The sequence below is a fragment of the Parasteatoda tepidariorum genome, chromosome 7 (genome assembly GCF_982258835.1).
Source record: "Parasteatoda tepidariorum strain Cologne lab strain chromosome 7, Ptep-v5.0, whole genome shotgun sequence".
In the NCBI taxonomy this organism is placed as follows: domain Eukaryota; kingdom Metazoa; phylum Arthropoda; class Arachnida; order Araneae; family Theridiidae; genus Parasteatoda; species Parasteatoda tepidariorum.
In genome coordinates this window covers 88,349,734-88,365,955 of record NC_141761.1, presented here as the reverse complement: position 1 = coordinate 88,365,955, position 16,222 = coordinate 88,349,734, and the positions used below count along the sequence as shown (strand labels likewise).

General features: G+C 27.3%; 1 protein-coding gene across 5 annotated transcripts in view; it reads left to right on the top strand.

Moving 5' to 3' along the window:
- The window catches only part of LOC107447835 (band 3 anion transport protein), a 108,577-nt gene extending 98,889 nt beyond the window's left edge, over window positions 1-9,688 (top strand). For all 5 annotated transcript variants that reach the window (XM_043041229.3, XM_087168227.1, XM_087168229.1 and 2 more), the window contains 5 exons: window positions 92-240; window positions 961-1,208; window positions 2,428-2,597; window positions 4,239-4,406; window positions 8,840-9,688. In XM_043041229.3, coding sequence (XP_042897163.1) covers window positions 92-240; window positions 961-1,208; window positions 2,428-2,597; window positions 4,239-4,406; window positions 8,840-8,908 — 804 coding nt within the window. In that variant the 3' untranslated portion in view covers window positions 8,909-9,688. The remainder of the gene's footprint in view (window positions 1-91; window positions 241-960; window positions 1,209-2,427; window positions 2,598-4,238; window positions 4,407-8,839) is intronic.
- Window positions 9,689-16,222: the final 6,534 nt, after the last annotated feature.

The following is a 16,222-nucleotide window of genomic DNA, read 5'->3' as shown; positions in this document are numbered from 1 at the left end:
AAAATTATAGTTATTTTTAATTTTGTTTGCTTAGTTATGAAAAAAAAGTTTCATTTACTATTAGTATTTATTGTTGTTAAATTTTATTTAGAAATTAATTGTACCTGAAGGATTAAGCCCAAGTACTGACAGAAGTTGGATTATATCACCCTTTCCTGTCAAGGCATGGGAAGTTGCAGGTGCCTTTGTCATTGCTATTTTAGTCTTCATTTTAGTTTTTTTGGAAACACAAATAGTTGAGTAAGTATTAAAAATAAGTATTAATCACCTGTCACATTTTACTGAGATAATAATTGAATAAAAAAATCGCTTTCTTCAGTTACCTCAGAACTCAAAACATTAACATCTACTTACTATTGATTTTCATAATTTTTTTTAATTGATCAATTCTACAAATTTTAATATTAATTACAGTAAATTTTAATATTAATTATTTAAATGTAATTATTCCTTTTATAAATACTACAAAGTCTTGTTTTCTTCTTTTTTCCCTCTCTTCTTCCTTTGCTTCTCTCTCGTCATTGCTTTGCCTTCCAAGATTCTTTGTCTTGTGAAGCATGCTGCAATTTAGTTAAGGACAGTTATATCGAAACAAATGTTGCAATTAACATTAAAGCACTTGTTACAATTTTATAAATATTATACTTTATGAATTTTTTTAACTCAACTTGAATAGAGATTTGATTTAAACTGATTTCGGCAATACTGTCCGATTTTGGACAATTTCTAAAGTTTGCCTGCTTTTTTGTTTTTTTGGTGAATCACCTAAACTCATGTCCTCATCTTGCTTTGATTATTGGTAAATGAATTTCATTATTTGAGGAATTAATATGAAGTTGTGTTTAAAATCATTCTCCTGGGAAAACTTTGAGTTGTAGTAGAGACATTTTTAGCGCTATATCTAATGCAGAATATTTATATAAATTATCCTCTACAATTTAACTTTTCTCTTTGTTGTAGACTTATCCTGAGTAAAAAGAAGCTGAAAAAAGGATCTGGATTTCATTTGGACATGGTTATAGTAGGTATCATAAATGCTGTAAGTGGATTTATTGGTGGCCCCTGGCTTTGTGCTGCTTGTGTCAGGTCCATTACACACGCATCAAGCTTAACGATTTACAGTAAGACTCATGCTCCTGGTGAAACACCTCACATTATTGATATCAAAGAACAAAGAATCACAAACTTTATGGTATCATTTCTTGTTGGTATGTACATTTTAAGTATTTTATATCATCTTATTATTGCCTATAACTATGCCTTTTATTTTTTTTTATCTTCCTTTGAACTTGTTTAATGCTTTGAGTGTCAAGCCAGTCCTCAGTTACCGACACAGAACTTTCCAGTTTGGCGACATCGGTCTCCAGTGACTGTAAATGTAAAATAAGACATAAAACTAAGATTTGCTAAATTTTTATCTATTTCAATCTTTTAGTAGTATGTTTCACACTGCTCTAAGCATAGTGGCCTGATGGGCATTTTTCCTTAAAAATTGTACATGGTGCTCAAGGCATTAAGTAAGGTACCAGTCTCAGTATATCTTAATCTGAATACTAGGGTGATATCTAAGATCCTAGGGTGAAGATTAGTGTATCTTGATGTGAATACTGGGGTGACTTTAATTATCATGGGGAAAATTATTCTTTATCCAATCCTTTACAGGATCCCCTAGAAAAAGTGCCACTTTTAGTACGAGACTAATATTTGGAAAGTTTCAGGTCACTAAAATATGTAGTTCTCATCCCTGAGCAACAAAGTTTGAAAACAAGTACTAATTAAAAAGAAAAAAATCACATTTTTAGTTTAAAATCTGAATAGATGATTGCACAAATTCTCATCTGGACTCATTTGATAGATAATATTTTAATTCATAGATAGGTAATGTTTTTAACTTAATATTTTTTAATTAAAACCATTTTGTAAAACGAATAAACAAAAACCGTAGATGGTGTAAAGTGGCTCGAGCAAGCTAGATAGTTGTGATGTCATTACTATATTGGTAAAAAATATGAGAGAATTTCACAAAATGAAGCAAATAAAATCAGATTGAATAGATTTTTCCAATATATCATCTCTTTCGTAAATAGATCTTCTTGAAACGTTAGCTCATACATTTTGAATAAGGAAGAAAGTCAAATAGGATAAGTATAAATAAAATAAATTGTGATTTATTAATAACCACCTTTTTATTAAAAAAAAATATTCTTAGCTGGTTATTTCTCTATAAAGGCAAAGTGTAGTAATCATAATTTATGTTGATGTCACTCTTGAAAAAGGGTTACACTAATATTGGTGTCTTCTTGTCTTACCTGATTGGGGAATATCTTCTTCCAGTGTAATATCTTGAATAATATCAAAAAAGTAAAATTTAATAATTTTAAACATAACAAAGAGACCACTGTGTAATCCCATTCTGTGTATTTACAGGAGCATCTATATTGATGGCACCATTATTGAGACAAGTTCCATTTTGTGTGTTGTTTGGAGTATTCTTATACATGGGTATATCATCATTAAGTGGCATCCATCTTTATGAAAGATTTCTCCTTATTTTTATGCATAAGAAACATTTTCCAGACTTCTCATTTGTTCGCAAGGTAAGCACAGTTATCGATTATTTGTCTTTGAATTCATTAATTTTTCAGTGGTGCTTGATAAATGCAATAAAAACATATTTACATATACAGTCAAACCCCGCTATAGTGAACACGGTTCATAGTGAACTCCCTGATATAGTGAACGAAATGTTAGGTCCCGTGCCTTGCTATACACGTATAATGTTATTTTTTGTGGATATAGTGAACCAAAAAAGTGAGGAAGTTGGATATAATGAACTTTTTTCTGTCTTCAACTGATTTTTTTTTTGTAATAATTTTGAAATTTTTATTTTAAAATAAATACATATATACCGATTTTTAAACCCATCTATAGAGGGCAATTTAGCGATAAGCTTCTTTTATCTCACTTTCCCATCCCTAAACAAACCAAGCAGATATTTCCAACCCTGACAGATAATGCACCTGTAAGGTGTCAGTGGGATCAATATGCATTTTCTGTCAGGATTGCTCATCAGCTAAAGATTAAAAATTTTTTTATTTAATTTTTTTTTTGTAAGCAAGACGAAGAGTAATGAAAAATAACAAATTTTTCGCTACTAAGTAATATTTTACAGTAATTTATTTAAATAATGTGTAATAAAAGGGAGGAGTTTGGGAACCATTAGTTAAATTGCCTGCGTAACGGATATAGTGAACTCCCGGTTATAGTGAACCAAAATTTTGGTCCCTTGAAGGTTTGACTGTATAATGGAATATAGAAGACTGAAAAACAAGCATCATTTAAATTTTTTTATTTTTAAATTTCTTAAATCAGAATTTTTATAACGTGAAAGTTGTCTTAATCCCTAAAAAAATTCTTCTACTGTTTTTGGAAACTCGGCTGCTATCTTCAAAGGCATGCTCCTTTTGTCAATTACAATAGATTATGCTGACTATTTTCCATTTTGATAATGAAAATCTTGTTAGAGTTTTATAGTTCACAGTTATTGTTAATTTATCTCTTTCATCCGATTATAAAAATGATCGATTCTCATCAGTATTTAAACATAGAAGTGTTAAATTGAGGGATTATTCCCTGGAAAAAAAATTTTTGCACGAAATTATTAAGCGTCATATTGAGCGAATATGCCACTTAACGTTTCGTATTTCTAAGATTATTGAAGCCTTATATATTAAAATAATTTGATAAGGAACTTTTAAACTTGATTACTAATTTTAATTAAATATTGGTACAAAAAGAATGTTAACTAATTGATAATGATTTTTTTTGGTGCAAGAGTACTACAAAATTTTCTTATTTATTGATCACAAAGTATTGTGAGTTCTTTTTTGTTCCAGTTGTAGTATTATACTGAAAAAATTTTGAAACTTTCTCTTCTAAAGAAAGTAATCTCGAAATTAAGGAGAGTGTATTTTATTGTTCTTTTGCTATAAAATTTGCCTTTATCATACTTAAGTAGAGCAAATTATATTTTTGTTATTTTATTGTTTGTCCTTTTTGAAAGTTGCTTGCTTTATATATATTATTCCTTATTTTTAATTTTTTTTTTAAATGTTGGCCTGATTTTTTTGGTTTTTGGCCTGCTGCAAGATTTTTGAATTATAGAAAAAGCTGAGATATTTAGATTAAAACAACATGTTCTTTATGTTTCAAGTCTTATTATAATTATTATATTACAGGTGAAAATTAGCAAAATGCATACTTATACAGGTATTCAAATCGTTGCTATTGTTGTGATTTGGGTTGTCAAAGAATATGCTACTCTTGCATTTCCTTTTGCACTTTTATCCATGATTGCTGTGCATGCTTCTATGAAAACATGCTGGAATCCTGAGGAAATGAAAGCTGTAAGTTTCAATTTGTATTTTTAATTTTTATTTATTCTATGAAAAAAAATTTCTTTCCATTATTTATGTATCAATACTTTAGAACACTGTTTTCAATTATTAAAATTTTTTTTAAGCTTTTCACTTAAGTTTTCTTATAGAGTTCTGGAGTTAAATTATGTATTAACCATTTTTATTTATTATCAATAATTTAGCAAGCCGTTTAGATACTGAGAACTTAGTTTCTCAAGACTTTCCTTATGTATGCAAGATTTGATTTTATTTCATCAAAATAAGAGTAAGAAAGAAAAAAGGTGTTAGAAAAATGTCCATCTTTGAAAGTGATTCATTCGCTAATTTTATTTGCTTCATTGGCTTCATTCAAAAAGGTGCAAGATAATGCAATGAATTAGTATTCCTTCCTTGCTCACAAAGTGAAATTTACATAAAGTGTAAGAGTTAAATAAAATAAGTTTGTTAAAGTTTAAAGGAATTAAAGATTGAAAATAATCAACTTATGAAATTAAAACAATTAATCAAAGTTAAGACTAAAAAATAAGGTTAATGTTGAATGACCTAATGATAGAATAATGCCTAAAACACTAACTAGAGACAATTGATTCACAGCTTAAGTACATGATCTAACAAATACAATAAATAAATGTGTATGTGGCAAGGCAAACCCACAAGAATGCATAGCAAATTAAAATAAAATAATACTTGAATGAATATGGTAAGGAAAAAAATTATACATTAAATCGCGTTAAATAAAAGGCCAAATAGTGGTGGTTCAGCATTGTTGAACTCCGAAATAACCCAATAGGTCCATTGGGTCAAAAATTTAGAAAAATAAGCAGATAAACAAAAACCATTAATATAAATGATAAGGAGAATTGCATATAGAAATATTTAAAAGAAAACACATTCTTGTGAGATTGATAATCTCCTGTTAACATTATTGGGGTTTGGTTTAAAAGTATTGCTACTGATATGATTCACGGAAGCTTTTGAGATTGACATCTCTTCTAATTTCTTTTCCAAATCAATTATTTTATTCTGAAGTTTATCTATGGTGTTATTTGCCGAAATGCAGTTGGCGAAAGAAGCCGTTTGTAATGACTGCTCAGCCTGAATATATCTTTGAGCTTTATCAACTAGTGACTGGAATTTTTCTTCGCCATCAAAAATGAGTTTTTGCTTGATTGCGGGTGGCATTATAGATATGAATTGTAAGGCCAAAATTTGATCTAACGAGTCGGTTGGTACATTATTGTACACTTTGGATGCTGCGACTTGAAGCCTATGGGCTAAACTTTTTATCGACTCACCCTCGAGTAGGCAAATGCCTTGAAAGGACGCGAGGGCGGCGGAACCAGAAGTTTCAGTTGAGAAGAAATTTTGTAAGGCATTGCAAGCATCTTTAAATAATGCATTTTTGCATAGTGGAGATTGCGCAAAATACTTTAGAGCCGTTCCCTCAAGTTTCGATTTTAGAAATACCAGTGCCACAGAATCGTCCCAATTGTTTAGTGTTTTTATATCATCTACTTGTGACAAAAACCATTTTACGTCTTCATTCCCCGAAAAATTTTGAATGTTTATATTAGAGATATTTTTTTTAATGAATTGGCTTTGATTAGCATTACTTGGGTTTTGTAAACCCTCTTGGATATTATTATTTCCGTTCATTATTTGCTTGTGATTGCGCAGTAACATTAAGTTAGCAAAACAATTGTTTAGGATAAAGGATTAAGTTAAAAATTAAATCTCACTCATTATCAAATAAAAGGCAAATAAATAAAATGTCTATCATAAAAATAAAACAGATATATGCATCCTTAAATCTCATTATTGAGATCACCTTGTAATATAAATATATACTGAACATATAAAATGAACCAAAACCAGAACATATATGCATACATGACAAAATTAAGAAAAAAGCGGCACCATTTGTAAGAGTTAAATAAAATAAGTTTGTTAAAGTTTAAAGGAATTAAAGATTGAAAATAATCAACTTATGAAATTAAAACAATTAATCAAAGTTAAGACTAAAAAATAAGGTTAATGTTGAATGACCTAATGATAGAATAATGCCTAAAACACTAACTAGAGACAATTGATTCACAGCTTAAGTACATGATCTAACAAATACAATAAATAAATGTGTATGTGGCAAGGCAAACCCACAAGAATGCATAGCAAATTAAAATAAAATAATACTTGAATGAATATGGTAAGGAAAAAAATTATACATTAAATCGCGTTAAATAAAAGGCCAAATAGTGGTGGTTCAGCATTGTTGAACTCCGAAATAACCCAATAGGTCCATTGGGTCAAAAATTTAGAAAAATAAGCAGATAAACAAAAACCATTAATATAAATGATAAGGAGAATTGCATATAGAAATATTTAAAAGAAAACACATTCTTGTGAGATTGATAATCATCTGTGCTAACTAAAAAAAACAATGACTACTCACCCCAACATGGCGTTGAGACAACTAAATTGTAAGGTGATAATATGAAGATACATGAGGCTGGTCACTTGTAAAAATAAATCTGTTTATTATTTTGAATCGGTGTTATACATCGACACAAACACTATAACATAGCCTTCGTAAACTCACTATCACAAACAAAAAATCATATTTTTCGCAAAGTATTTCCAACATTTTTTTACATCACCAGATCAAAATCTTGTCATTCAAAAAATTCAATCACATATTGAGATAAGAGCGAGAATTTCTTTTTTTCCGTCATGCATCACCTTATGTAAGCTCGGGGGTCACCCTTGAAAAGCCAATGAGGGAAACGAGGGGTAGGACAACTTAAAAGTAGACCAATGAAAAAAAATAAGGGTTGTTCAAAATTCAACCCCTCAAGAAACCATTGGCCGATAGAAGGAGCAAGTAAAGGACAACACGTGGTCGAAGGGGGTCGGGACACCCTCGTCTGAACGGGGAAGCGAGGTCAAAAAGGCTAAAGGTTAAAAATGACGATTACCGTCCGGTTCGCAATTAAAAGTACACAGCTGTGTGAGAAAAAGGAAAAAAGTCACGCGGTGAAGGGGACAAGACATAAAAAACCTATATATCTATCTTATTCTCACAGTTGACCATCGGATGCAGCTGCAACCAAAAAAAGGGTCCAAAATCCTCCCACGCAGGTGTTAGGAAGAGGGGTCCAAGATGATGGGTGCAGCGCATATCAGATTACCGCACGTGCAAAAAATAAGATTGGGAAATATCACATGAGGGGAGTGCATGATCGAAAAAGGAAAAAAACACTAATTGATAATATAAATAAATTACAATTGCATAAAAAAATTATAAAATACAATAAATCTATAAAAGTTAATAATTAAAAAAAATGTAGTAAATAAACATGTACAATGTAAATTGATGAAATGAATTAAATGTAAACTGAACATTAAATGAAGTTAAGAGCAGGGATCCGTGAACAAGAAATTAAAAGTTAAGATGATAAAAGTAGAGCAAATTAAGAAAACAAAATTAAAGCAAAAAAAAAAAAAAAAAAAAAAAAGTTAAAGCAAATATTAAAAAACAAAAGTGAAAAATTAAAAGAAACATAATTATATTAAGGGGAGAATAAACTTGTGATAATTAACATTATCACATAAAGGAAATTCATTAAAGTTATCTACTGGCATTAGCTCTTTTTTTATTTGAATTTTATATCTAACCATCATTATAATACTTCATAAAAATTGGCCAGTAATAAGGATTAGAGTAAGTGAATAAAAACAGCTATAAAAGTAACAATTTATTTCATCTGATTTCTCAAAGCTCCAGCTGATTTGATTAAAAAGATAACCAAGAAATGCAACAAAATGAAGTTTCCTATGGCTAAAAAAAATCTTGAAAAGAAGGAGATGTTAGGTGAACGGAAGCTTAGAAAGAAGAAATAATGATCAAAATTTAAAAGGTCTGTCTATTAGCCGATTTCCTATTGCATTTGTGCAATTTTTCTGTTGTTTTAAATTTTCTATTTTAAGAGAAGCTTTTTTAGATTACTCATCAGCTTAGCTGTTTGTTACCAAATGCACTTGGAACCTTCTTCAAATTTAAAAATACTCAGATTTGCCTCTTTGTAAGTTTATCTCAATTTTAATGACTCTGCAATATAAATTAATGTTGTATAGTTAAATAAGACTAAATCAAGCTTTTCCTCGAGAAATCTTTCTTTTTTTAAAAAAATATTGTTATTTATAACATTCTTTCACTAAGCTCTTTAATTACTAAATACAAAATTATTTCACCCATTTCATGCTATTTTTGAGAGTGACTTTTATCTGTTGAGTCGTCGGCAGATATTTGTTAATTTTTTAGGCTTATTACCATAACTTTCTAACTTGTGCAAAATTACGCAAACAGGTGATGTTTTTAAATATTTTACTTAAAATGTATGTTTCACATCACTTTTTTTTTCCAGTTGGATGAAGAAGGTGAAGAAGCTGAGCAGGAAGATGAGCCAGATTTTTATGAACAAATGGTGGTTTGAAACCCAATTTTAAAAATTGGCTTGAAACTGAAGCCAAATTTTGATAATTGGTCAGAAACAGAAACCAATTATGGAAATTGGTCTGTTGTAATAGTATTTTAGCTGCTAACTTTGAAACAGTTTTCTAAACTTTCCTTAACAAGTAGTAGATTTTGTTTATACATTATGAATGATGTTTATGTTTGCAAACTCAATGTTTATACTCTAAACACTAATGTTATTGTGTCCTGTAAACTGAAAAGAAGCATTTATTTTCAGTGTGCCGTCTCAATATGAAACTATATTTCATCAATTCATATGAATATGGTACATCTTTCTGTGATATCTCGTACCTTTATTCTTTGTAAAAGTTATTATTCCTTTTATTTCTACTCATAAAAGATTTGTTAAAGTTTAGTCGTTCACTATAATGTAATTTTTTTATTATATGTAGTTAAATCATTCCTTGTTAACTAATTATACTTAATTTCATTTTTTAAAAGAAAATCAGTTAAGTATATATATTTATTTTCTCAAATTAAAAGATATTACATCTGTGTGATCAACAAATTTTCAGCGTTTAACATTAAAAAAAAAAATTTTTTTTTATTCATTTTTCAATTGATAATCTTAATCTAGATTTTGAATGGTAGAATGTTAAAAAATGTAATACATACATAGCAATACGCATTCAGTACAATTTAATTTAAAATCTTTCTACAAAATTTGCAAAAGTCGCAACAAATTAACTGCAAGAATTTTAGTTTTTATTTGCATTATGACATTTTTTAAAAAAAGAAATTCATTATTAGTGTATATCAAAATTATCGTACTAAAATTGATTTTAAAGAATTATGAAGGAGGTAATTGTTAACGAAAAAAACAATTAACACTTTTAAAAAAAAAACTGATTGAAAATTTTAAAAAATTATTCCTTTGCGAATTTCCTTGTATTCTATTAGCATTATTCTGGATTAATTTGATCTTATAATGCTTGATTGTGTTTTTCCAAAGGACTAATGAAAAGTATGAAGTATTAATTAATCCATTTCTTTCTTTATGGCTTCAATTAATAAAATACATATTTTGGAAAATACAATAAGTAGCGAAATTTCATGATTAGAGTAATAACTTTACCAAAATACTTTAAAACAAATTTACTTATTCAATCTTCTTTTCAATCCTTATATTAGAAAATTTTTTTTTAAAAAAAAGGAATTAATACCACTCTCCATTCGTCCGAATATCAGTAATTACTACTATTGCTATGTAAATATTTTGCCCTTTCAACATCTATTTGCATAAATTTTTTTAACGAAATAAAATCTGGAAATAAGATATTGAATTTTACTTATGGCTTGACTTTGAAAGATTAAAAATTAAATAAAGTTGCATTAATCCAAAATAACATAAATGAAAGTTTGTTCTGAAGCAGATTTAAAAACTTTGAACTTAGTTGAAGTTATTCACCAAAAATGCTGGTAATATTGATGTTAGAATTTAGCTGTTTCGCTATTTCACTAATTTAGTTTTAAAGGCATAGTTTATAAACATTTGATGAAAAATTATTTTTTAAAACTAGTGCATATATACATTAACATTGTTTGTATGAGTGATTTGTTTATTTTTCTATTAAAAGTATGTGTACTTTTTATATGTATGTATAAGAACTATAAAGTCTTATTTTAGAAAGGCTTTAATAATATCCAAAGTGGCTTTAATATTTTAAACCTAATTACATTATTGTATATAAAGCTTAAGATATTCGGACATTGATCTAATATGTTATAATCCATTGTCTACATATTTGTTTGCAGCTGTTGTATTTCGTGTTATTTATCTTAACTATACTCATTTTTTAGTTTATCTTGACTTACTATAAATTGTATTTTTTTACTCCTCTTGAAAATTAACAAATTGTATAGATCTGAAAAGTTTTATTTTTTACTAAAACAATTTTTGTACACTATGTATCATATAGATACTTGTAAGCTCTTTTTGTGTAAAAGAAAAACTATGGACTAAATCTATGTATTTTTACACTCTTAAAATTTTTATATTTTAGAAATCTTTGTTTAATGATCTAAAGCTAAAACTGTTTTTCAATATTCTGACATGTATGAAATATATTTTTAGTTTTTTTATAATAATTACTACTTATAGAATTTGTTAAAAAAAAATTAAGAAGCTTTTTTTAGGAACTCTATAGAAGATTGTGAATACAAGTCATTTAAGTGTCTAAGTAGTTTTTCTAAAAACTATTTTTGTTATTCAAAAAATTAACTGACAATACTCATTTTAGTTAACTTTTACGTATAACTTAAGTAGTCCAAATTTTTCTTAATGTTTGTTAAATAAAGTTATGAAGAAATTAATATAATAATCTGTTTTTTTATTTATAAATTTTTTTTAATAACTGTATTAAATTTGACTACAATGTTTATGTGTTAATATGTTTATCTATATTCTGCATAGTTCTAATCAGAAATAAAAAGAACTTCACTTTTACTTATTCAACCTGCAACAATATTTTTGACAAATTTTTTGCTTCTAAAGTAATTATTTTCTTAATATGTATTTATCAATTTCTATCTATATACTGTGAAAATAATTCCTAATAATATAAAGCTACCTGTATTAATTAAACCATAAAACTAAGTTAGGGTTATTAATTATTATTTACCTGTTACTGTTTTCTTCAGGTTAGTAATTTGTAATTCCCATTTAAGTGCTAAAGTAATTTTAACATGCACTCACAAGTTGCTAATATATTTGGTGCTATTGCAACTGAAATAACCAAACTAGAGCATTGCAATAATCCTATTGAATTTTTGTGAATAAAAGTTTGACAGAAATGGGGTTATTAACACAGTATCCCACTTTAATTCTAATTATAATATAATTCTGATTTAACACTTTAATTCTTTTGTGTGTTCACACATTAATATTGGTGCTATAACATATTAAATAACCAACCTAGCTTGTTAAAATAAAAAGCAACAAGATTGAAAAAAATTTAAATAAAGTAATAAAAGTAAAAAATTACAAAAATAAAAATTGCGGAATAAGTATACTTTTAATAAATTAAATACAGTGTGCAACAGTTACATTTAAATTTTTATAAAGATTATTTGGTTATGAAAATCTAAATTGGAAATCACAGAAATGAGATATCCTTATATTGTAAAATATATTACAACTTAAAAAATAATACTTAAGTATCTTAACTTTAAAAAAAAAGACTTAAGAAGTTTTTTTGTCATTTACACTGAAATTAAATATGATATAATATCGGAACTACTTGTAAAACTGTTTTTTTTTTTTTTTTTTTTTAATCTTAACAAAAAATACATAAACATGGAGATTTTTATATTTTTAATAGTTCAATTAATACTTAAAGAAATGTTAACTCTTAAAAAAGCTTAAAAATTTTTATTATAAACATTGTAGTATGAAATTTACATATTTTTATGAAATTATATTTAATAAAAATTGTACATTTTCCTGTAAAAGCATTTTCTTCTTCGATGGTAAAGAAGGTTTTCAATAACTATATTTCGTATTTACATTGTTTCATGTTTGTAAATATAATAAATTTTAAGGATCAAATTGTTCCTATTGTCAATACTTACTGCACCTTAATATTTCTGTAATGAATGTACTATTTATATACACATTTTACCAATGTGCCTGTTTATCTGCGATACCTTATGCACTCTGCATATTATATTATTTTTAAATTTTTTGTGTTATCATTTTAAAAAAAATTCTTAAATTCAGTTTTGTGTTCAGGGATACTTATTATTATCAACACATATTTCACATGAGAAAATATATGATGTTCAATTAGCGGTATATTATCAAATAATTTTTATGATGATCTAAATTTTTATTAGAAAAGCTGATCATAAAATTTGAAAGTGTGTTATCTTCAAAATGTTAAATTGCATTTTATGCATCATTTGATTTGTTCTTCATTTCTAGTACGTTCAACTGAATGTCTATCTAATAACGTGCGATTAACTGGATGTTTCGAAATTCATTGGTAAAAATTTCTGAACAAGCAATTTTTACCATGCAATGTGTGGAGGAAGGCAAGCAGTGCACCACTAGCGGGTATCCGTTACTCTCCCATGAAAGAGCATAACACTAACCGGATAGAGGAGGTACTAAATTAATTTGGATAAATTAAATTTCCTGCACCACCATATATGTCACAGATATAATGCTTGCAATACTGCTCCTATGAGCAATTTAATGCTCTACTCTCCCTTGAAAGAGCATAACAACACTAAATGGATAGAGGAGGTACTAAATTAATTTGGATAAACTCTCCCTTGAAAGAGATTAACAACACTTAATGGATAGAGGAGGTACTAAATTAATTTGGATAAACTCTCCCTTGAAGGAGCATAACAACACTAAATGGATAGAGGAGGTACTAAATTAATTTGGATAAATTTAATTACATGCACCACCAGCTATGTCACAGATATAATGCTTAAAATAATGCTCCTTTGAGCAGTTTCTGTAATTGTGCCAGACACTCTGTCATTAAAATTAATTTAGTACCACTTGTTTGGTGTTTCATTCTTTCATGTGACTGTAATATATACCTCCTAATGGTTCGCTGCTTGTTCTCCACTTGTGCATTATATTGTGAAAGTGGCTTGTAAATATTTTCTGTCAATCCTTAAATTTTTGCCTATGAATTTTGAAGAACCATGTATACTATTCATTCTGCAGTATTTTACGAAATTATATAATAATATTCCAATTTTTTGTCATTTGATCTGTTTATAAAAATATAAAGTATGCTTGAATTTGTATAAAATACAGAAGGTTCACCATTATTTTCCATTACAATTGATTATATTTATTTCAAGTATATTTATTAAAATGTTTGATCCTGAGTGCCTATTTAAAGTGGCGAGATATATCCAGAGATGCCAACTGCTCCGGACACACCAAAATAATTAAAAAAACGGTAAATAACTAGAAAGTATATTTTGCAAATATTTGACTATTTTTGCTTACTTTTTAAAAGGTACAGCATGAAATAGTACTATGAAGTGGTGAATTATATAAGCCTACGAATTATTTAGAAATAGTGGTGGATAAAAATCTACTAAATTGAATTTATTAAATCAAGAATCACAATTGATAAACTACCACTTTAAAATATATATTTGCTCTCCGGAGCAAGTTGGCATCTCTGTATATAGTATTCACTAAGCAGTATTTTATCAAATTAATTTTATGATATTCTAAGTTTTTATCATCCAAGTCATACATAATAATATAAATTTTGCTTGTTTAAATATATAAATTGTGTTTGAATTTGTTACACATGCATTGTGAAATCTATGTTATTTAACATGATCGAATGGAATAAGTTAGATTTCATATATGCTATTCATTCAGCTGTTTTTTATAAAATTATTTTACAATATTCTAAAATTTCGTTATTAGTGCTATAAATAAAAATATATAATTTATTAGATTCATGCTTGATTTTGAAACAAATATATAACGTTTGCAAATATTTTGTATTACAGTTAGATATATAGTATTCACTAAACAGTATTATATAAAATTAGTTTTATGATATTCTAAATTTTTATCATCAGATCCTTGCATTAAAATAAAATTTTTCCTTCTTTAAACATATGAATTATGATTGAATTTGTTATGCATGGTGAAATCTGCTATTTAACATGATGAAATATACGCTATCCATTCAGCTGTATTTCATAAAATTATTTTCTAATAATCTAAATTTTTATCATTAGAGCTCTATATCTAAATATATAATTTATTAGATTTATTTTTGCATTTGTAACAAATACATAATGTATAAAAATCTTTTGTATATCTACCAACTGTTACTCTTCATTTCAAGTATATTCAATTACTTTTTTTTTAACCCGAGTGCTTTTTAACCTGGTGAGATATATGATATATAATATAAATAAGGCAGTATTTTATCCATTTATTTTTATATTATTTCAAATTTTTATCATTAGTGTTATTTTATATCCATGGCATATTTTACATTCTTCTGTTTCAGAAACAAAACTTTTTTATGTAATGAATTTATACCGTGGATTATTTTATATTTTTTGTCTTTGCTCATATTATTCTTTTTCATTTATATTTATTAGCATAGCATATATTTACCAACTATATTGGCTATTTATTATCGTATTCTTCAACGTATAAATCTCTTTTTCCAATCTGGTCATTAATCTCTTTCATTGAAAATATTTTTACACCTATTTTATACATTTTATTTATTCTTATAGATATTTATTTGTTTGAATATCTGTATACTTACCTAAGAAAACAATATTAGTTTTCATAAAATTGTTTAATGACTGAGTGTAGCAGAAGTAAAATATATGTAACTTAACTGCCTTTAGAGATTAGCTTTCTAATTTTTTAATATACTTTGTGTTGAGGACAGTGGCGTACTAGACAGGTCACAGGTTTGACAAAATTTATTGTGGGCTACTTTCTCAAAACACAAGTTTTCAATATTATGAGAATTTTTTAAAAACCTTTATTTAAAATTGTAATTTTCTGCTGTTTCTTTTAAAAAATTATTTTAAAACCACTACTTCTTATTAAAAATTTTTACTAAAATTTTACTCAACAGTTTCCTCCCCCCCCCCTTTAAGTTAGGCCTTGGTAGCATACTAAGATTGGACTAAGGAGAATGTTGGCTCAGGCATCTAGCCACAGTGAACATCCATTCAACCACCTGAGATGCTTAAGAAATAAAACTTATTACTCTTTAGCTGAAACTTTTTAGCAGGTAGCTTGATCAAACTATTTCACGAAGAATAAAATTGTTTGAATTTTAGGTAAGGGAAACTTAATAATGAATTATAGATCATTGCAATTTTAATATTTTTTGCATTCAAGAAAGAAAAAAATTCATTATTTTATTTGAAAGTGTAAATTTTTCACCTTAGAATTAATTTATACTTATATAAATAGAAATGTAAAATATGGATTTATATTTTTCTTCCTGTGTTTTTTTTAAGTGGGTTTTTCTCCCTTACGCTCTGCTTATCAGGGACATTTGACATAAATTCTAATCAAAGAGATTAGCTTAGGCATCCAAACACTTTGCACGCCACGGGATATTAAAGATCAAGGACTATTGTCCTACATTCCCTACACTTATGGATTAATTGTTAATAGTTGAGTAGTTATTTGCAGACATTGGCTTTAACCCTTTATAAGGTTATGGGAAGTATACTTTCTATCAGATTAATTTTAAAAAGTAGGTGGGAAGCTGTTTTCTCACCTATAATTTATACATATAGC